Raw genomic sequence first — 23,362 nt, 5'->3', positions numbered from 1 at the left:
ACATCTCTTTCCGCGCCATGTTCTGAGGAACACTTAATATAGCGGCGTAGATTATCATAAAGACTGCACGTAGGTGGCAACGACAGCTTCACTCCCGCACTACAGTCTGAGTCAAGCCCATGCAGACGCAGTATTAAAATGCTCCTTGCTCTTTTCAGGCCCTTGGTTATACATAACTGGTTAGGCGGGGACCCCAGTGCTCTAAAATAGTTTGTCACCCTCTTTTGTGAAGCGCCTCTTGTTATCGTCAGGTGCTTTCTCTGCAAGCTCAGCGGACAGCGTTTCATGGACGGGCTGCGCACACCGCTAATAAACCGTTCCAGCACATGCTTACTGCTCAAGGTCTTTCATTGATACATTAATCCTACAAAAGTATGCATCATGAGCTCACTATTAGGAGACATTCGAGCTACGAACGATGTAAACGCAAGAACACAGCTGAGCTGGCGAGGGAACAGTGGCGGATGTACCTCGCTACGACTTAAAAGTGGCTTCCCTTTCAGTCTATGCGTGAAACATTAATGTGCCCCCCCCCCCCCTTACACACAACACATTTCATTTACTGGAGACTTTACTTGTGATGTCTCTCATGCAGCTGGGAACATGCCAACTAGTTGCAGGAAGATCATTCCAAGTCTCAAAGACCTCCATTTGGCTGTACTTCCCCCATTTACGCTGTCTTTCAGAGTGTCATCTAACCCACTACATCAATGTGGTCACCACAATGTTGTGGGTAGAATGCACCAGCTGAAGTCAACGAAAAAGGCAACGCGAGGCCCGATTTGTACCGACCTGTTCCCTTGTGGGTCCTCCTCTCTTCACCAAGCCTCCCGAGAAGAAGCCCGGGAACTGCATGCGAAGCCATGAAATACGCCAAGAACATCATTAGAACATGCTGTTGCACTACTTATTTAAGGCATAAAAATTTAAACACCTTTTGATAACGTTTCCAAGCCAACACAACCATAGACAAAGTGCCATCGCTTGTGCTTGTATCAGGCTTTGTTCATTTGTTCGGGTGAGGCTGCCAGCGATAGAGGAATTTCTCCTCTATAATTTTAATGCATAAATTAATTGTAGTCAGGGAACGCATTGCTGCCTTTCGACCGCACGTTGTCTACGGTCACTAGTGTTAAAGTCCGCGAACTTTTGCAGCAGTTGGTCGACGTAAACACAATTACCATAGATATAGAGAAAAAAAGAGGATAAAATGCACTTTCACATTTACGAAGATAAGAATCAATATTTTGCTGTTATGCTGATGGCCTGCAAATATTGCAAGAAAACAACGGTGATTTGTTGAACCCGAAGCCCCCAGAGCTAACAAAGCTTACAGGCAGAAAAAGTTGGAGTTTGGTGAAAAGACACATTTGCCACTATATCAAGGTGCATATAGCAATAAGGAGCTCAGACTTTTTCTTCCTAATGATGAATATAGCGCATTGCTAATGACCTTTAAATGCTAGCAGCAGAAAAACGAAAATGCCACAAGGTGAAAAAAAATCAATACACGTTCTACAGCAGGCACGCTGCTTATTTTGTCGCTGTCAATGTGGTAACATTGAATGCGCTCATGTCTATAAAGGAAATATGGCATTAAATGATCGTTTACAAAATGATCAAGAAATATTTACTGTTCAAGTTAATATAAGAAAAAATTGCTGGAATATGCCCACACACTTTTAGCAAAGCGTGGAAAAAAAATTCAGGGGGCACTTCTTTGGCTGTGTAAAGTGCGTAGAGGCAAAAGCGTTTTCCGCACCACTTTGACTGCCTCTGTGGCACTGGTGATCATCGCTGGATGACGTGAATCTAATTAATGACTAATTACCAATTAATGACTAATTCACTCGCTGACCTGACACCTAGTTAATGAATATTCACCAATTAGTGACTAATTACCAGTTAGTGACTGATTACTAATTAACGACTAATTTCTAATTGATGACGCTTAAGCTTCGCCTTTAGGAGTGGAACGCGAAAGCGCGTTGCAACGCTACCAGGGAGTCCACGGAACGCCACCGCCCGTTCGGCGCGATGCCTTGGTCGTTGGAAACACCTTTGAACACAACGCATCTTTGAGGAAATGAAATGGCGCACAGTAGTTCTTTGTCATGTAGGTGGACACCCGAACCGCACCGTAAAGGAAGGGAGGAACTGGGAGTGAAAGTAGAAAGGGAAAGAGGTGCCGAAATAAATAAATTGAAAATTGCATTTGAACGGAAATGACGCAGTAACTGTTTCAGATATCTCGGTTGACACCCGTCATCCATTTGATTGGCAGGTATAGTGTGACAAAATTTTGGCCAACAATACGAGCCATTAGAGGCTTTCACCTCAATAGTCGAGAAAGTGTTGCCCTCCGACCGTGCGTGCACGCACTCCCTAATGCAGAGGTTTAGTGTGTGGATGGACTCTGTGGGCACTCACCCGTTCAAGAAGCCAGCGACCACAGCCGCACATGGCGAAGAGACCAAACATGGCCGCCACGACGAGGAGTCGCACACCGGCACAGAAGCCGGAGAGCCGCAGGTACGTCTGTACTTGCACCTGCAGCCATATGGGGACAGAGCTGCACCCTAAAAAAACTTGTTTGCAGCGTGTACTTCACGAAATAATTCATCCGACATCTTCTAACTGGCTGCTTTACGTTCCGGTCTGCCCTAAATTCACTTTTGCAACCACAAGCCCATACGAAGAACAAGTCAGACTTTCGGTGTAATGAACTGATCAGTCTGTATTAATAATATGCAGCATGTAATGAATTTTGTCGCTTAATGCGCAGTTACATTCTGTAGAACTTACCGCTGCTAAACAGGAACATGATTGTTTGGCAGTTGTAATCTTTTGGATCTGTTTTAATCATATCCTGTGTTTTAATCTCTGTTCTTGCCCCCGCCTTATGTAATGCCCACGGGCCCTTAAGGCTTCAATAAATGAAATGAAATGAAATATGTATTACCTTTAAAATGCTCAACAGTGAAACACCTTACCATGTGTGTGATGTGAATCCTCTTTGTAAAGGTCTCGGAATTTGAGAGTCAGTAAATAAATAAACTACCTAGAAATGAAGCGAGGTATTTAAAGGGTGTTTAGGCCAGTATTTCAACGGCTTTGCACTTCGGTCGAAATTGTCCTGTTTCAGAATTCAGTGCTGGATGGTTTCAGTGCGAAAGCACAGGACTGACTGCACGTCGCTTTGGAACTGGAGCCGCATTGGGACGTTAAGCCCCAGTAAACAAACAAACTGCACGTTTTGTTTTTGGAATGCTTGTTTTGGACCATTTCTAACAATTTTGAAAGCATACTAGAGCTTCTATATTAATTTTCTCATCCGCATTTGGTTTCAGTCCCGTCGCCACTGCTCATGTGTTCTGGACGTCTAGCGCGATGTTCGGAACACCCATCATGTGCAACATTCATCCGCAAAGAACAAAAAAATGAAGAATAATGTAGCGCTCGTAACACAGGGACGATACAAAGAGGGCAACGCATACAACATCTTCGTTCCTTCCATGTGTTATAAGCGCTATATTGCTCGTCACGGGCAACCAACTCATCCAAACACCTGCCCTGACAAAAGAAATGAGATTGCATAACGGAAGACATTTCTGTCTTGAACTATCTACGCAATACACTCGATAAGACCTTCGCTGGTAGACTGGCCAAAACATTCATTTAAAAAAAAGTAAAAGGCCTTGGCGTTACCCTGCATACACTTTCTTTTTCATCATTCTGGCTCTCACTTGCGGAACAGGTACATGGTGACGCTTAGACTGCAACAGAATGCACTTCACATACAGACCATTTTCAGTAGGCCTTTTCAACAAATCCGTGCTAATGAACGGACAATTAGTAATGATGCGAAAATGTAACTAACTTCAAATTCGAACTACAACAAAAATAAAAGTTGTCAGGAAGGAAAAATAAAAATTATAAAACAAAAGCTCTTGGTCCAAAGTAACAGGTTCAGGGTTTATTCAAAAGTTCTGGACATGTAAGCATAGAGCATGCAGAAGCAGGTTCATGCAATGCTACAGCTGATCCGTTGCTAGACAGCCAACTTGGAAAGATTTGGTTCAAAGTGAGTAGTAGTGAGTAAAAGCCAGCGACTTACCGGCTTTGTGTCACGCAGCTGATATCGGAACATCTCGCTGTTCAGCATCACAGACCGGTCGGCACCCAGGAATGGTATGCACCAGCCCTCGGCCACATCGCTCCAGAACAAGGCATTCCTGAAACACACGGGTCCCTTTTTCTAGTAGAACAACTTAGGACATCAACTTTCTCTGTAGACTTAAACATAACTCACTGACCACTGGCAAATGCACCGCAATGCGCACTCTGCTCACAGCGTATCTGAACTGTTCTGGCTGGCTGGCCGCCTCCTGCCTTCAAATACTTCCCTCTGAGTGATTTGGAACAGATCTGTACTCGATGCGATGGTCGTGGCCGGCGGACACGTGGACAAAAAAAAAACTTCATCGGTCTGCAGCAAATGTGTTTTCGATGCACGTAGTGCTGCTGCTTGACGTCTCACCTACTCTTCCTACTTCACATACATAGAGCTCACCACTACAAAATGCCGCTCGCAGATTTCACCTTCCTTGACTTTGCCAATCAAATTGTAATAAACTATGATGAGTTCAATGTTGATGAAATTATCAAGTTTCCTCGCCGTTTCCGGTCTTCCAACTTCGGGGTTGACCAAATAGAAACACATTTCCTTGGAATCACTCCAGGTATCACGGCATATGCTTTTGCCGTGTATAGGGAGCATATTCCTCATACTTGGCTGACACGTTTGGAGGGTCTAGACTATCTTTCCTGCGAACCTGCGGTTCTCAACAAACGGCAAAAGTTCAGAAGCCTATAAAAAAAATCTCTGGCGGTTTAGCATTGCTAAGCAAGAAATATTGTGCGAAAGCACAGTTTTTTGCAGGTGGACGCCAACGCCATGTACGTGAAAGCGATTGAAGTGTCCACTGAACCATGGAGGGAGCCAGTTATGCAAGTCAACTTATTCATCGTCAATGCCAATTTAGACAATTTAAACAGGCGGCCTATGCGCCAGTGCGGCGTTTCTACACAAATGTTGTCAACATCAACGCGCATTGCGCTAGTGCCGTGTTTCTGCCGCCAATGCATGCAGCGCACACCTCTCTGTCACTGCCGGCACATAGCTCAAAGCGCAAGTATTGGTTTGTTGGTAGTTGGTTGGTTAGCCTCAAATAAAATGGTACATACCCACTACGGGAGAGTGGCCAGCAATAGTTCACGAAGAAGACGATGTGTAGGGCACAGCGCGAGATTGTGTTGCAGTGTAACACGAGGATTGTTCGTCTGCAGCAAGCATAGAGTTTCTTACTATTACCTAGAGGGAAAGATGGCAGCCCGTCTATGGGAGTTTGCATGGCGACCCCTCGAGACCACTTCAGCCACCATGGGCGCTCAAAGCATCATGGGGCGGTGAGCTACTTGTGGCGGAACTGCAACTTTTGGCCAAAAATTAATAGAAAAATAAAGCTGTTTGATAACTACAAACGTCCTAACATTCAATATCTTGTCTAATGATTGCAACAAACGAGCAGAAAAGCATTTAAGTTGTGGGGACGCCTTCGTCCCCTGCGTTCACTTTCCCGCACTACACCCCACTGTTGTTAGCTGCCCCCGAAAAGCACTCCCTTTAGTTTGGTTACTCTAGCTAACAGGGGAGGGCGCTCGCGTCGCAGCGACAGCAGCGCCACGGATGGCGTGTTTGGCCGCTCGCGCGCGGGGGAAGGCTAGGTCTCTTCTGCTCGGCGTCGGGAAGCGTGTTGGACGTTCACGCGCAAAGCTCCGCTCTTGGCCGCGGGCGTCCTCGTGTGGAAACTTCTTCCCCTCAGCTCGTTCCGTCGGGCCTCGGAGTTTATCCCTTTGCCCTACCGTGGGCGGACGTTCGCTCGTAGCCGTGCTGGTGAGTCGGACATCCTAGATTCCTCAGTGTATTTTGTTGCTAGCTGGCGTTATTGTTGTTATAGCAATAAATGCCTTGTTTGTGTCAGCCAGTGTGTCGTTCCTTTGTTCCCGTAGAGCACGGCCCGCCGTGGTCGGCGTGCGCTCAGTAGCGTACGCGACCACGGGGTGGGGTCCGCGCGGTTTTGAACTGTGTCAGCCGCGCTTAAACGGGGAATACGTGTTTATCTCCCCCATTTAAACCCCACATCTGGCAGCCCAACGTGGGGCCTGCTCTTGGAACATTGGACGACAGTCTGTTCGGTTCGAGGAACGCTCTTTGTCCGGACTTGACAAGTGCTAGGCCTAGAGTGAATTTTGATCGCTAGGAACTGCGGCATGCTTTCTTGAGTGCGAGGTCTATTGCGCTGCAGCATGTTTGAACTTTTCGACATGCTCAGCATGTTTTTTTGTGAAGTTTTCTTCCTGGAGTTTCTTCAAGAACCACTTGGTCCGCATCGAGGGAGCGCGAGGCCTAGCGCCCGCGGAGTTGCCGAGCCCGAAGCGAGTGAGTACGGAAGCCGCGTGGGTGGTCCGAGTTTTCTGTATATATTTTCTCGCTGTCTCTTTTTCGACTCTGGGAGTCGCGGCTCTGGGAGCCGGGTGGCCTGGGGCCACGGGTGCCGTAACGAGCTCGCTGGTATTGCAGCTCGGCACCGGGCGTTCCGACACCGTCCGATACGGTGGGCGCCGATCACTCAGCAGCTGCTTCGTGCAGTGAGCGGGGAGGACCACCCCACAACGCTGATGTCTCCTCGCGGCTGCGCGCACGAAACCCGTTTCGGGTCTTTCTTTTGTTGGGGGTCGTCGACCTTCACAGTGGTAGTGAGGCCTAAGGCTATTCATAGCGGCCTGCGCCATGTCAAAAGTGACACGACCACCGGACCGTGGTGTTGAGAGGGGGCGCACTTTGCTGGCCGCCTGTTTTTTTAACCTCGCATGAACCGAGCATTCTCGTTCAACTCAAGAAAGGGCTTTGTTCACTCGAACTTTGCGTTGCACAGCCGCCCGACACGTTTTGCTAGCGAGTTGAGCATTGAGCCACCAGGCCCTTGTGTACACCGTTTCCCCTCCCGTGACCTACGTTAAAGGCATGCGGAGTGTGTTTCGGAAATTTTACAGATCTAGAGCCACTGCGGCTTGCTGTCCTGTGCACATCGTCTCGCTGCCGCCTGCTGCGACGGAGCGGCCTGTAATCCTGTTCGCCGCATCCATCCGGGGCAGCCGTGGCGAGACCAGACAGCAGCCACGTCTGGCTGCTGCTGCCCTGGCGACTACTGCGGAATGTTGGCCTGCAGTGGTCAACCGGCCCTCCTCTTCGCGGGCCTGCGGGCACATAGCCCGCGGGCCATGCGAGTCGTCCCAGCGGAGACCTTCACGCCGCCTTCGGAATACCGCGGAAGACTGCGTGCACCCTGTCGGCGTGACCTCCGCTGCACGACCTGCCTCAAGTGCATGAAGACCAGGAGACTCCTCCATAGCATGTAACTTGCAGGCGCGTGGGTCTATTTAAGGTTGGGGGGATGTGGGGACGCCTTCGTCCCCTGCGTTCACTTTCCCGCACTACACCCCACTGTTGTTAGCTGCCCCCGAAAAGCACTCCCTTTAGTTTGGTTACTCTAGCTAACAGGGGAGGGCGCTCGCGTCGCAGCGACAGCAGCGCCACGGATGGCGTGTTTGGCCGCTCGCGCGCGGGGGAAGGCTAGGTCTCTTCTGCTCGGCGTCGGGAAGCGTGTTGGACGTTCACGCGCAAAGCTCCGCTCTTGGCCGCGGGCGTCCTCGTGTGGAAACTTCTTCCCCTCAGCTCGTTCCGTCGGGCCTCGGAGTTTATCCCTTTGCCCTACCGTGGGCGGACGTTCGCTCGTAGCCGTGCTGGTGAGTCGGACATCCTAGATTCCTCAGTGAATTTTGTTGCTAGCTGGCGTTATTGTTGTTATAGCAATAAATGCCTTGTTTGTGTCAGCCAGTGTGTCGTTCCTTTGTTCCCGTAGAGCACGGCCCGCCGTGGTCGGCGTGCGCTCAGTAGCGTACGCGACCACGGGGTGGGGTCCGCGCGGTTTTGAACTGAGTCAGCCGCGCTTAAACGGGGAGAACATGTTTATCTTCCCCGATTTAAACCCCACAAAGTGCAAAGTTTGCCCAAAATAAGAGACGACTCGCTCTCCTATTGGCCAAGCATTGAACACTATAAAAGCTAATATTTCGTAATTAACAGGCACATTTTTAAAAGTAGATATGTTTTCAAAAAAAATGCTGTTGCTTAGATACTTCAAAAAGTTTTTTAATGGCATTTCGGAAAAGTGAAACCTTTTATTGGCGTTGTGTGTCTATGCGTTTTTACTACTATGGTTTTTGCACACTGCGTTCGCGTGAAAGTCGTCTGCGCACACACGAACAGCGTTTTCGGAATGAAACATCTCAGTAGTGCCACTCCGTGTTCCCGATAAACTACGACTGTCTCGCAACAAGTAGCTCACCGCCCCATGATGCTTTGAGCGTCCATGGTGGCTGAAGTGCAGCGCCGCCAGCTTTCCCTCTAGGTAATAGTAAGAAACTCTATGGCAGCAAGAGCCTATAGTATACTCTGGCCAATCCCCCGCCGTGGGTACGTGCCATTAAGCCTGAGGACATTATCATTATCATCAGTACTCTCGCACAGTGGCCAGCGAAGCTGATCTGTTCGTGCCGCCGCGGGCTCGAATCCCAGTCGCAGAAATTTATTTTATTTCTTCTCACAAACACCGCAAGACCTTCCTCGGGAATTGCCCGTCGAAATAGTGTTTTCGCATTGATAAACACGCCGCGCGACCTCCCTCTCGGTGCGAAGGGCGCACCACCCAGCCCCTGTCCATAGACTGGTTCCCCATTTGGGAGAGCTGGGTGCCTCGTGGCGGTTTGCGGCTGTGCGTACCAGGTCTGGGTTTTAGGAAAGTCACCAAGGGCACGAAGCTGTCGAACGAGGCCACGGCGGAATCCAGTCGGGTGGCCAGTAAACGCCTAAACTGGGGAAAGCCTGGCAGTCAACACCAAGTAGCGGTTAGTAAGCCCGCCGAAACACGCACTGGAGCTTTAGACTGTCAAACAGTCCCGGGAACCCGTACCTTTGTAAGTACGAAACATGACCAGCGAGGACAACAAAAAAAAAAGGAAGCCTGTCCGTCAATACTGGTGGAAGGTGGGGTGGCTGAAGCCGGTTCGTGGCTCCTGTTAGGGTTCTATGTGCCAAGGTTCACTTGTGATCGGAGTAAGCTTGGAGGCTGAGGGCCGCAAATTAAGGCGAAAGCCTTTAATGCCTCATCGTTGTCGACAGAAGGTTGTGAGCAGAGGTGTCACGCTTTTTCTAGTCAGACCAGAAAAAAAATCTTCGTGCACGATGGGATTCGAACCACCGTCCTTCTGTTCCGCAGCCGAGCGTGCTAATGGCTATACGCTACTTCCTGCCAACGCACATGTAGTTCTCCTTGTATAGGACGCTGGAGAGTGTTTGCAGAAAGGCGTCGAATCAGACGGATGCCGCCCACACACCCTCCAGTGTCTCCCAGCATTTAAGATTCACAAACAATTGTGTACTTAATTAACATCTTAACCACACATCACTGACACAAGCAGCAACACCATGCTAGAGGCTTTCGCCTCACCGCACTTTAGGTCAACAAAGTGCCTTCCTGAATTTTGTCTTCACAGAGCGAGTGTTCGCCGTTTGTAGAGACCTGAAGGGAGCTCGACTAAATTACCATGCTCCATTTAGCAGCATGGTAAATTACCATTTACCATGCTCCTGCGCTCTCACATCCTTCCATAACCGCGTCTATCACCCCAATTCCGTTGCATTACAGCCTATCGCCGTCTTCTGCTTCCCAGGGGAGATTAGGGGAGTTTCCCAGGGCCTGATCTTCAGGCTCCGGTGTCGCTAAGCAGCATTGTCTCTATCAATACGGGTGCGTTAGGGGTCCTGCTCAGCGGAAACCTCGGCGGCGACGGCGGCGGCGTGGGCGAAAAATTCCCAAAGAAGTCCCCAGACGTCACCTTGTGATGTCACAACAACCTGCCCACAACCTGCCACGGTGAGCAATGTGCCCACCGTGGCAGGTGGCAGTCAAATTAGTGATTGGTTGTGACAGGTAGCTCGGAAAGAGCAACATGAACCTCACATGCCCTATCGTGGCTGCGTTTGAAACGGCCGCCTACTGGGGCAGTGGCGCGCCGCTTTACCTCTGCACTACTGTTCAAGGAGTGGTTTGAGGACTCACGTCGATCTATGAATGTAAGGCTAGCGAATGGTCAATTCCGCCTATATGGGCGTAATAAATTTAACGATGGTTCGTTTCCTTTGTTTGTAGAGGCTGAATCCTCTCCAAAGAGGAATAGAAGGCGCAGATTCAAATGGTGAAGCGAAGAAATGTATTTACAAAAATATACAGTAGCAAACTGCAAGTTACAGAAGGGAGTCACACAGACAATTTCAATAACAGTGACTTAAGCGAAATATTCTCACAAAGTGAAACAACTCTAGAGATCTTTACTTTTCGTCTAACGGTTGCAGTTAAGGGCTGTGTGCTGTAAACTTACGTGCTAAGCACGGAGCACTAACCTAGACTGGCTGTTTGATTCTTTTAACCCAATCTACTGCATCAATCCTTGATTTACTGATTACAAATATTGACACACATGTTTGTCACTCCGGTACTATAGCATCACACATTAGCGACCACTGTCCCGTTTTTATGACTTATGTAGCGAGACAAACACACAAACAGATGCGCCCTGAGCCCCTTCAGATTCAGTGTGTATCTGAAGCAGCCCTGGAGTCTTTTAAGGAAGAAATATTGCAGCATGATTGGTCGTTTGTATCGCGAATACAAAACGTAGATTATGCCTATGCCAAGTTCCTGGAAGCGTTCACACGCATTTATGCTAAGCATTTCCCAATGAAAATTCTTAAACCATCCAAAAAAATAAGAAAACCATGGGTTACTCGGTTTCACTTAGAAAGAATTAAGAAGAAAAATCAACTATACCATTCATTCCTTCGCACTCGATCTCCGGTGGCATTGCAGGAGTTTAAAACGCACAGAAATAAACTTAATAGCGAACTAAGGCGAGCGAGAACAGCTTACTATATCAACATCTTTGCTGATATCAAAAGAAAAGAACCGGACGCCACGTGGAAGGTGATCAATCGTGTTCTAGGCCGCGAAAGAATGAATTTGGCACCTGAAAAGACAACAGTCAATAACCGAGATATTGCTGGTCAAGAACTGGCGAATGCTTTCAACACGCAATTTTTGGATAGCACTGCAACTCCCACTGCTACGTCTTTTTCTAATAACGCAGACCAGACCTTATGTGAAAGCTTGTTTCTTGCGCCTACTGACGCGCGTGAAATCACTGAAATATTCATGACATTAAAGAATAGTAAGGCCTTAGACATTAACGACATTCAAATGAAGCCAGTGAAGTATGTTTTAGAACTTATTGTCCCCGCACTTACTTACATATATAATTTATCGCTAGAGACTGGGGTATTTCCAACGTTAACGAAGATAGCTAGAGTGTCCGTTGTACACAAAGGCGGTGAAAAAAATCTACTATCCAATTACAGGCCCATATCCATTCTCCCAATTTTTTCCAAATGCCTTGAAAAAATTATTTTTTGTCGACTAACAGATTTTTTTACTAGGCATAATACACTCTCCGAAGCACAATACGGTTTCCGTAAAGGACGATCCACAGAAACAGCGCTACTAGCTATTAAAGAAGACATACTACTAAATATTGATAAAAATGTTTGCACGCTGGGACTTTTCATAGACTTCTCGAAAGCGTTTGATTCTTTAAATCATCACATTCTGATAAAAAAGCTTGCGTTTTCGGGAATTCGTGGACTACCTTTAGAACTGTTAGAATCATACTTGAAAAATCGCTCACAATCTGTGTGTTTGGGACGCCACCGATCGCATGTTCTCCCTCTCTTAAGAGGTGTGCCTCAAGGAAGTATCCTGGGTCCTCAGTTATTCAGTGTTTACATCAATGATATAGTGAATATCGACGAAACAGCTAAGTTTGTCATCTACGCTGACGACAGTAGTAAACTGTTCTCAGGACCTGATATTAACACATTAGCAACAAAATGTAATAGCGTGCTTTCAAATCTGTCCTCGTGGTCGCAAGCCAATCATCTTACCATTAATGCAAAAAAGACGAAGATAATAATTTTTAGATCAATAAATAAGCACCTTTATCTACAACACGCTATTACATATGAGGGAAAGGTTACTGATATCGTTGATCATCATAAAATTCTAGGCGTAACCTTTTCCTCGAACCTTACTTGGGACCTACACATAACTCAGGTATGTAAAGAACTTCCATCGGTCACTGGAGCATTGTCTCGATGCAGATCGTTTCTTCCGGTCCAAATCAAACTGCAAATTTACTATGCGTTGTTCGCTTCATATCTTAACTATTGTAGCCTAGTTTGGCTCACAACAACTAAACAAAATATGAATAGAATAAATGCTCTGCAAAAGAAAATCGTTCGCATAATCGCAAACATTCCATATTCCGCGTCCACATATGCTTTATTTCAAAAATACGGGCTAATAAAGACTGAACACCAACTCACATATCGCATTCTAGCATCTTTTCATTCCACGTCTACAGCACTAAAAGGCTTTTTAATAAATACTGCTTGTCTTACAGCTGGTGTAAATGATGCGCGTACACGTAGCACAGAACCATGGTTCGTGCCTCATTTTCGCACTAACTACAAGCGACAAACACTGCACTACTCTCTTCCTACCATTCTTAACAAGCATCAGGACACAGAACTTCTCACAATGAAACAGTTGCAGCAGTATTTTGTAAATATGTAACGTTTTTTTCTTACTGTGTCTTATGATTTCCTGTGTTTTTTTTTTATGTGATGTTAATCAGAGTACGACATCGTTCAATCTATTGTGTGTTGTCAGAATAGGTTCTTCAATGTTAAAAATCTATTTCTCATTATAAACAGTGATTCAAATCATCTGCTTTTCAGTTATATCTTGTATTGTATTATATCTGCTATTGTTTTTGTGATCTATTTATTGCGTTTCCACTGTTTGTCGTTCTGTAAAAGCCAAGTGAAGGCTTCAGTGGCCACGTCAAGCTGCCCAGAGCAGCTTTTAGCGCTGAAAGCCTTCCAGTGTAAACTGGAAAATAAACCTTGAAATTGAAATGTTGCATCCCATTTTAAAGGTTCTGTAAATAAAAGAGTTGGGACGGTCATTCCCGCTAACCCAACCCAGGCTTCCTTAGACCAATGAAATTCTCATACAACCCCTAGGGGTTGGGCAAAACCTCGAAGCAAGACCTCTCGTGATAAAAACAAACAAACAACAAAATATTCGAAACCCCTTTACAATAGTGAGTTTGTCCCTTTCTACTTCGCTGCCGGATGCCCTTTCCTCTGGCATACAACCACTCCTGCCCCATCAGCCCAGGAAATTGACGGCATACACTTACGTGAGACTTGCGGCAGTTAGCCAAATTAGCTAACTAGCGCCGATGGCCCCGGCGCTGTGGAGGAAGCAGCCATGAGGCGCTAGGATCGCGGCGCATTGAACGAGGGAGACGTTACGTGAATGACACAATACAAAGGGGACACTATTGCGTTCCTCGCTGTTCTCGCGGCTCCGACGACAAAGCCACCAACAAGTATTTGGCAACGTTGCAGCGGGCCGCTTGGACACAGACGATCAACAGCCACTTTTCGTTGCGCTTCGTTCGCGTTCGTTCCTTAGCGCTAGCGACGGACCCGCTTTCGTTGTGCAAGACGGGCTATTCCGTCATAGCAGCGCCGCTATGACTTCGGAATGCGGAGCTCTTTTGAGTACGCTTGCGCGGGCCGTACGGGCAGGGAGCTTCGAGAAGGTTCTGTGAAGTCCAGAGAAGTACAGTGGCCTCAAGCAAATATAATTAAAACAAAGCTAACGAGGCTGTAAATGAGTCGCGGCCTTACAGACATTCACCCATTAACGCTATTGCGATTGCGTCATATCGTTAATGCGCTGCTTAAGCGCTCGATTCGTTTTTAATTTATATCTGCACCTTCCTAAGCGCAAAACTCGTTTTTTCACTCTCGTATATAATTCTTTATCATAATTAGCTTTAAGACCGTTATCGGTCAATGGTGCGGGCGAGGCAGTAGTTTTCTTACTAATTTAAGAAGCCTTATGGTAATTTGTGTTGTTAACCACGCAAGAGGGTAGTTACGAGGCCTCTTTCAGAGTGCTTCCATAGCTTTTGAATCGAAATAATGTGCGACTATACTTCAGTACCTGTGTTCAGCTGCGGCCAAGAAACTTCGTGACCAACTTTATGGTCCCTTGCATTGTCTTCATTCGGTCTGCTCTAAAAGCATGATTCTTTCAAAATGCTAGCAGTAACTTCGCAGTGCTTACACAGAAAAAAAAAACAGAGCGAGAGACCTGAAGTAATGATGCATAGCTAGTATTCGTTCCTATGCTCACGCGAGTCATTTATCCCCAGAAAAACTTCACTGGGTAAGCACGAGATCGACAACTTTTCCCATATTCTGTTCCGAAGAGCAAAATGTGGACCAAAACCACTCCTTCGGGAGCAGTACCGAGATGGGCCGAGCCACTTTACAAATTAACTTTTCACAGCAAGACTGGTTAAATCCGAACAAACTTCAAGTTATAAAAGAACTTCAGTGCCCGGGGTGGAGCAGATAACGTCTTCAAAATGAAAGGCAACCAAAAAAAGGTTGCTTTGCAGAACTGTGGATGTGATGATACCCATCACCCAGTCGAAAAAAAAAGACGGAACCAGGTCATAAATACAACAAAATGTTTTCTGGTTTTGTTTTAACGACAGATTTTTTTGTAGTATTCTTCTGTTGTACTGTAGTTATGTCTGAAGTATTTTTTCTGCATTCTATAGTTCTATAGTAATTTCTGTAGTAACTACACAGAATTCTGTTGTAATTACTATAATTCAAGTTGTTTCTGTTGTTAGTCAAATACATTACATAATATCTGTTGCGAAGACAGAAACTTTTCAGTTGTGTTTTTCGACTGGGCAAGTCCTGAATGTTTTTCGTTTGATGAAGTTCCCAGCATTGGTAATATAAAGCTCACATTTGAGCCTTCTTCTATAGTTTTCTACTGTCAGCTTATCTCTCGCATTGCATCTTGGCTTGCATGGTGTGCTTGTATTCACAGAACATGCGAGCAACACGCAAGCAGCCTACCTGCGAGCCAGGCGTGATTGGCGTGGCGGAAGTGGCTTGGTGAAGAGCTTTTCACGGGTCCGCCTCCGCAACTCGGCCAGCTCAGAACCGTGCGCCGCAACATGAATGGCACTCTGCCAGGTGCCAAAGTTCAGCTTCGTGCCCTGCGTGCGCACAATGCGTATTTGTTGCTGCTCAGACTGTAGCCCAAGACAGTATCTGAGAGAGGCAGAGACACTTATACAGGGTGTCCAGGCTAACTTTAGCCATGGGTTAAAAAATAAGATATTTGAGGTAGGCCAGGGAAACCACTTACATACAACTACCAGCCGGCTTGCGCATCTAGGCATTTTTTTGTAGTGCTATTAATGAAGCAGTAATTAGGATATTTTTTCTAAATGCGTCAATATTGACTTTAGATGGCAGATGTGAATACCAAAGTTGGAGAGCGCCTTCAGAAACCCCCATTCTATTCATTTGCGATAAAGAAAGCCTCACTTGTATCTTTTTTCGAGCTCCAAAGGAAATTCGAGAAATACAAAAAAAAAAATCACCTGCCTAGCGCATTCGCGCGCCACGATTGTGCTGCTCTGAATCCTGACTTGAGTGAATGAAATCAGCTGCTGGCAAGGCGCGACGATCTCAATGTGCCGGCAGGCCGATATGTCGACGGTGGTTGCGACACCGTGGTTGCGCCGCAACTTGCGCCGTGATGCTTTCAGACTGGCTCGCGCGGGTGATTTTTTTTTTCTATTTCGCGGACTTTCTTTGGAGCTCCGAAAAACGATACACGCGAGGCTGTCCTTATCGCAGGTAAATAGAATGCGGGTTTCTGAAGGTGCTCTCCCACTTTGCTATTCACATTTGCTGTCTAGAGTCAATATTTACGCGTTTAGAAAAATTATCTTAATTGATAATTAATTAACTGCAGAACAAAAAATTGCCTATGATGCGCAAGCCAGTTGGTAGGTGTATGCAAGTGGTTTGTTTCCCTGGCCTACCTCAAATATTTTATCTTTCAACCCTTGGCTAAAGTTAGGCTGGACACCCTGTATATTAAGGCACGTGTGAATTGTTCTCTTTAAAATCGAATCGAATACGAATAGGGCATAGCACTCATCTACAGAATTGAGTGCGCATCGAACAGTGATAGAACTGAATCAAACACGAATCGAATATTTTTTGGAAGACACGCAAATGTTGCGCATATTCGTACACAAAGAATAACCGTACGAAATTGCGAAATGGTAGCGGCAGCTCTGTGGTGCGCCGTTATAGCTAATGGAGTTATATCTATAGCTGTCAAAAGACGCAACACTGATATCCTCTAGAGGGTACACAACAGTAAGTAGATGCCACTGTGACTTCACACGATAATGAAAATTAACATTTGCCCTTGATGACGACGGCGAATAACCTAGCGTCACATTACAACAAATGGAAGGAGCTAGAGTCACAATATATGAGCGGTGGTTTCCCAGATGGGGCATCAAGGCACGGGTTGCTAAACCTGCCTGAGCATTTCCCCGTAAGCTGTAGCCTAGCCTTGGAGGTCATGTTCTAGCATTATGCACGCCGACACACAATGGACCGCGTCGCGGAGCTGAACCCTCCATTACGCGCAGGTCGGTCGAGGTAGTGGAGTACAGGGACTTCAGAGCTTTCTTGAGTGCGCCGGCAGGAGTTCGACTTTATTTATTCATTTATTTACGGCACGTTTTATTTACTTAACAAATATTGTTGCGTTTATATTTCTTTCATTTTGCACTGTTCAAAGGTGTATTTGTTAATGCAAAGGAAAAAATGAAATACACGGTAGAGAGAGGGCAGGTAGATGGGTTTCTTTACGTGAACAAGGGAGGGTGAAGCCTCAGGATGCTTTCCCGATGCAAGCTTTATAAGATGAGCAGCTTTATAAGATGTGCACACTATATAGGAGCGATTGATTGCATTAAAAAAACTTTGTGCATAGTCTGTTTCAGTTGTGCCAATCATGACCATAAACAGGGGTCAGACAATCAAAGACTTCTGTAGGGACATGAATGGTTTAAGTTACTCAAACGAAATACTTTACGACTGGCTACGAAGCCAACTAGTTCTGCCGCATTGTGCTTTACTGTAATGATGTCCCAGAAATGAAGCATCTGTCAGAAGTCTGATTTGAGTGCACAGCACCATAGGAGGACGGGGGGGGGGGGGGAGGGGGGGGGGTTGCGCTGCCCCCTCGGAGAAAGGAGCAGGAAAGAAGAGAGATTGGCGGACTCCTCAACCCCCCCCCCCCCTTTCCTACTCTGGGTCCCTTGTTGCAATGGACACTTTTTAAAGCAGTCTTCCAACAAAACTATGGCGTGCCTTCTTCGAACCTGGTGCCAAGTATGCGCAAACTTTTCTAGAACTTGTAATTATATTCGATTAGCTTCGGATAATTCTTCAATGTGCACTACTTGATTCGTTCAGCGGAATAGGAAGGCATTCGATTCAATATACGGAAATTTAGAATATTCACGCACCTGTGTCATCTAGCATCCAAATTTTACACACCGGTGCCCTTTGATGGTGCTGAAAGTAAATCTAGTGGTGGCGCTACTCTGAATTCGATACAGCAAATAGTCGCAACAGACATCATACCTCAGCTAGGTTTAGGGAAGTGTTGCTTGAGCAAATCAATGTAAAGGTGGTGCAATTCAACCTGTGCCAAGAAGAAAAATGTGCCCTCTATTCCATTGCAAAAAAGTGGGCAGCGAAGCTCAATTAGAATGCATGATTAGCTCGTTCTGTTAAATTAGAGCGAGCAAAACGTAAAGAAACCAAAAAATTGCAAGGTTAAAAACTGTGGTTTTTAAGACTCCTCTTTTGACCCTTAGTGGTAGTCTGTTTCCAGAGCGCTACTGCAATGTAGCTTAAGTAGTCATGTGCTATGATGATGATAAAATACGAAAGTGATTTCAGAAGTGACACGCTGGTGCTATAATGGTATGACGAACGAATAAATCTAGGGCCGTAGTTCTGTAGAAGTTCTAGCGTATTAGCCAGACAAACTTGATGTGGGTGCCAAATGGGTGCTGCATATTCTAATTTTGATTTCACGAGTGATTTTATAGGCTAATAACTTGACATGCTCGGGCGCATCGCCAAGATGACGTCTTAGAAAAAAAAAGGATTTGTTAGCTGAAGATATGATTTAGTCATATACGCTTTCCTGGAGAGGTCAACGCACAAGGTTGCGCCCAGATATTTATAGGATTGCAATAGCAGCACGGGAACGGAAGCAATATGATAAGAGACATGAGCGGGTTACGGCGATGAAGAAACGATAGTATATTTCATTTTTGAGGGTTAAACTCCATTAGCTGAATTTTACACAAATCCTGAATCCCGATAAGGTCGTTTTGGGTGGATAATTGATCAGACATGTTAACATTTTGAGAAGGAACATAATAATCAGCAAACATACGAATTTTACAGGTCACTTACGAGGGTAAATCATTTATGTATATGAAAAACAGATGAGGGCCTAGAACGGAACCTTCAGGGACGCAAGATGTTATAAGGAGGGAGTTGAAAGTGTGTTCATTTATGAAGAAAGACTGAGTAAGGTTAGTTAGGAATTGGTTAATTAATTTAACAACATCAGAACAGATGTTAAGACAAGGTAACTTGCGTAAAAGGCTGTTGTGGGAAACTTTGTCAAAAGCCTTGTTTAAACCGACGGAACACAGCGTCATTTTGGAGGCTCAGAGGAAGATTGGCATGCATGTCATGGATAAAAAGGGATAGTCAAGTATCGCAAACAAAGCCTTTCCGGAACCCGTGTTGCGCAGGATGAAAAAAATTCTAACCTAAAAGGGCAATGATGTGGGAGAATATGATGCATTACATTACGTCCACCGCCACAGACAAGGGTAGCGCTGGTGAACTCTCAGGGTTAGGTTACATGCAATACGTAAAATACCCCCAAAAGCACTGAATAGCCGTTATACCGCCGTCGCCGTAGCTCAGTAGAGCACCGGGCACGTAATTAGGAGGTCGTGGGTTCGGTTCCCACCGGCAGCTTGTGGTTGTTTTTCTTGCGTTTTCCAATCAATTATTTTCATAAATGATTAACTTATTAATCTCTAATTGATGAACACCGCAAATATAAAAACGACCCCCATGCTCCTTGGTTTCTGTCACTGTTGGCTTCCGTCCTGTACATCATAACAGCACCTCTTTTCCCTTCGTTATTTGCTCATCATTTTGCAAGGCACACTCGTTAAAGAAATAAAGCGATAATTTAATGGATAATCGGTTCTTATTAATCTCGATCGAAGAGGTATGTCTACCGAGCCCGGTCAAAAATGACAAACTGGAAATTGTAGAAACACGTTTAGGCTCCACTGGAAATATTTTATTTAATCCCGCGGTTTGAACTGTTTGTGAAATTTCTATTTCTTGCCGAAAATGAACCTGCTAACATGACAAAGGTGCCAAAATTAGACTTGCATGTATCACATTTAAGGCGTGTAACACCACTGGACTGGTTGCTTATTTGATAGGTCAAGAAGTCATGGCTGCGCAGCGTCTGACGCCTCCCTGAAAAAAAGCGGGCGGAGTGCAAGCAAGATTGTCCAGCGTCTTCGAGCACACCAGCCCCGAACGTAGCTGCTCCTCACCTCTGGGCCTGTCTTGAAGAACACGAATGACTCCACCTGGTCCAAGTCACCTGCAAGCCAGCAGCGAAATCAATGGAACGCTGGGCTTTCAACAGAAGCCAGAGGACAAAAAAAAACTTGCCACTACTCTCAGATGACATTCTTAAGGTGAAACGTGCCAGCTGGGCAACGTTCAGGTGGAATAGCATTTGAACCTCACACACTGTTTGCAGCCCGTGTGTGTGTGCAAACAGTGTTTGTTTATATCACTTCTTCTCTCAATAAAGATCCCATTTTAAAAAAACATGCAAGTTTGCGCGCAATAAATCATTCAGCGCGAAATATTCCAGGAAGACAAAAATCAGCACAACTCGCAACGCCCCTTTACATGCCACGTATAGCAGCAGCAACCTGAGCCCAGGTAGCGATAACTTGTTGGCCTTTTAAAAAATGCATAAATGATGCGGAAAGAAGAAGCCAGTAGCGACACAATTTCTGCGTCGCCCACAGCAGCCGGCGTCCGCAGTTTTCTAACTTAAGCATTGTTCATCTGTTCTATGCGTTTTTGAACACCCCGTTTTGATAACTTTCAGAATAGAACGCAAACGTGACACAGAAGTGGTTGCCGGTGCCGCGATGTTATGCAGCAGCTATGAGCGTTGCTTCCCGCCTAGGTAATTAAGTAAAATGGAGGACATGCGCGGAACTTGTCTATATACAGAGACAAGCTTATCTGTGTACTTTGGTATTCAGCACAGCGCGCACACAAACGTGCGCTCTGAAGCATACAGCAACGCTAGAGGAAGCGAATACCGGCACTAATCGCTTTCCTTACGGGGGGTCAGCTGTTCGCCCACCTGAACACAGCAGTATCCCTACGTATCCACTCTTGTTCGCTCATAAACCACCCCACTACGCTCATGGCGCTTTAGGATGGAAGCAAAACGCAAAAGGTTCCGTGTGCTGTGCGATGTCAGTGCACGTTAAACATCCCCAGGTGATCGAAGATAATTCGCGACCCTCCACTACAGCCCCCTTTTTCTCTCTCTTCTGTCACTACCTCCTACATCTCTTCCCTTACGGCGCGGTTCGCACCGAGATATGTGAGACAGTTACTACGCCTTTCATTTCCTAAAAACCAATTTCTCTTCCACCACCCTTCACGCTCAGAATGACTCAGCAGTTAGTGCGTTCGGCTACTGCGCCGGAGTACCCGGGTTCGAATCAGGCTGCGTGAAGCCCACTACCTCACTCGCTCAGTGGTTAGTTCTGCTCGCCTTCCAGCAGAGTCCAAGGTTCTGGGGCCTTGAACACAACCTTCCACACAAAGGAAAGTGGTGAAAGCACTCCTAAGATTCTTAAAGGACTCGCGGTTGTATTCGCGTCTTTTAAGTTTAATCTTTAATGTTTAAGTTTAATCTTTAAGTTTTTAGTGCGCGCCCTCTGTCCCCTTGACATAGTGGTCGCTGGACACCTGAAAAACTCATTTCAGTGCCGCTCTTTTTCCTTTTTTCCCCTCTGTTCCCCTCCCCAAGTGTAGGGTAGCCAACTGGGCATCGCCTGGTTAACCTCCCTGCCTTTCCGTCCTTTTCTCTCTCTCTCTCTGTGCTCGCCTTCCCTGTAGGATGGCAGGTGACGCTGGCCATCGAGGCATCCAAGCACCCTACTCCCCAGTCTTCTACTCCACCCGCCGCGGTGGTTCAGTGGTTACGGCGCTCAGCTGCTGGCCCGAAAGACACGGGTTCGATCCCGGCCGCGTATTCGCCAACTGCAGCCTGTACAGCCACATGGCTTGAAACCACGGTGAATTGATCACGGTGACTGAAGATTGTCACAAAGGGTTACCTAAAAGGGATAACAAATCCTCTTAAACGGCGTTATATGCCACTAAGCATCACGATTTGCGACCTAAAAGGGAAAAAATTGAAAAAAAATGAAATTAAAAAAACAATAAAATTACAGTACAGAGAGCGGAGTCGAACGGCCGACCTTCCATACGCAACACGTGCCTCTAATCCACTGCGCCATAGCGGCGATGTCAACCCCTCGTTCTGGATGAATATTTATAACCAGCCTTAATGTGGCTGCTACCTGCCGGTGGGCGGCGCTGTCATCGCTGGCTGTACCGGCTGCATTTGGCGAACACGCGTCCCCGGCCGCGGCGGCTGAATTTCGATGAAGGCGAAATTCTAGAGGCCCGTGTGCTGTGCGATGTCAGTGCACGTTAAAGAACCCCAGGTGGTCGAAATTTCCGGAGCCCTTCACTACGGCGTCCCTCATAGCCTGAGTTGCTTTGGGACGTTGAACCCCAATAAACGAAACCAAACCAATCTTCTACTCCCTTCTCTCCATCTTTATTCCCTCAGTGGATCGCGCCGCGACCGTGGAGGTGGTGGTGAAAACATATATTAAAAGGGACAAGAGGATGTTTGGATCAGCCCTTAAGGGACTGATCCTTGGCGCCGCGATTCTGCGTGGACGTTGCCGACGCGAAGTCCAGAAAAAGCAGACCACACAGCTGTCTCGCTGTAACACTACTGCTCAAGTGCCTGTTTTTTTTTCTGCCCTTGCCTCTGAGCGGAAGCCGCAAGTAAAGAGGATACACACCCTGGAAGTGCTGCCGCATGTAGGAGAGGCACATCTCGGCTGGGATGCTGTCGAAGCCGCACGCGCCCAGTACCACGACTCCCTTCTCGCTGGCCTCGTCGTGGAAGTCGACCCGCATCTGCTCCAGGTACTGCAAGAGACGTGGAAGAGAGGCAGCAATGGAGTGGGCATCCCAATATGCTAGTTCATGATCACATCGCCGAAAAACTGCAGTACATGGTTCTTCCCACAGCTTTGGCGCCACAGTTCAGGACGAAGTTATTATCGTACAAATCTTCCACTGCAAGTGACAGGAGCTGCTGCTATCAAAGCTAAGTCGCGTGAACAAGTGCTTTATTTGATTTTCCTGTTTAATCCTCCTTCATTTTCAGGAATAAGAGAAAAGCAAAATCTAAGCGGATAAGTGTAATCTTATTGTTGTTCGTCAGCCACGTGGAGAGTTCTTTTTGGGCCGTAAATAAAATTTGCTGTAATATTGATGTCCTTGAAGCTATTCCTGCACACGTCTTCAGCAGGTGACGGGCATTCCCTTCAGTGGTCGGCACGCAGCATTTCGGGGCGTCTGCCGAGTCCTGCATCTTCTTGAGAGCCCCATTGATAAGTCACCGTGGGAGTAAGTACCGCCTCAGGCGTTATCCTGCCAAGAAACTCCTCCTCCAGCCTCATTAAGTTCTCAGGGATAAGGAAAGTGCACGGAGGAGTCCGGACATCACTACTTTTCCTTACAGAGAGTGTGAAGACGGATGAGGTCCTGCCTTGGTGTTTGAACTCATACCTCATGCCTGGTCGTAGTTGGGCTTTTGTGGCAATAGTTGAAGGCCTGCTTAATGGACATACTTTTCGAGTGTGTTTAAGCACTCTTGTAAATGTTCTGCATCTCTATAGCTGTTCACGA

General features: G+C 46.5%; 1 protein-coding gene across 1 annotated transcript in view; it reads right to left on the bottom strand.

The window, feature by feature from the left end:
• Positions 1-23,362, bottom strand: part of LOC149334524 (saccharopine dehydrogenase-like oxidoreductase) — an 85,898-nt gene that overhangs the window by 6,528 nt on the left and 56,008 nt on the right. Inside the window, exons 4-9 of the mRNA XM_089555160.1 lie at positions 22,468-22,597; positions 19,882-19,931; positions 15,251-15,393; positions 4,118-4,235; positions 2,431-2,550; positions 793-849 (exon numbers count right to left, since the gene is read on the bottom strand). Coding sequence (XP_089411286.1) covers positions 793-849; positions 2,431-2,550; positions 4,118-4,235; positions 15,251-15,393; positions 19,882-19,931; positions 22,468-22,597 — 618 coding nt within the window. The remainder of the gene's footprint in view (positions 1-792; positions 850-2,430; positions 2,551-4,117; positions 4,236-15,250; positions 15,394-19,881; positions 19,932-22,467; positions 22,598-23,362) is intronic.

This window comes from Amblyomma mixtum, chromosome 8, assembly GCF_055824585.1.
Source record: "Amblyomma mixtum isolate Tamu chromosome 8, ASM5582458v1, whole genome shotgun sequence".
Classification (NCBI taxonomy): Eukaryota; Metazoa; Arthropoda; class Arachnida; order Ixodida; family Ixodidae; genus Amblyomma; species Amblyomma mixtum.
The sequence above is the reverse complement of the archived record's forward strand: the minus strand, read 5'-3'. Positions and strand labels throughout refer to the sequence as shown.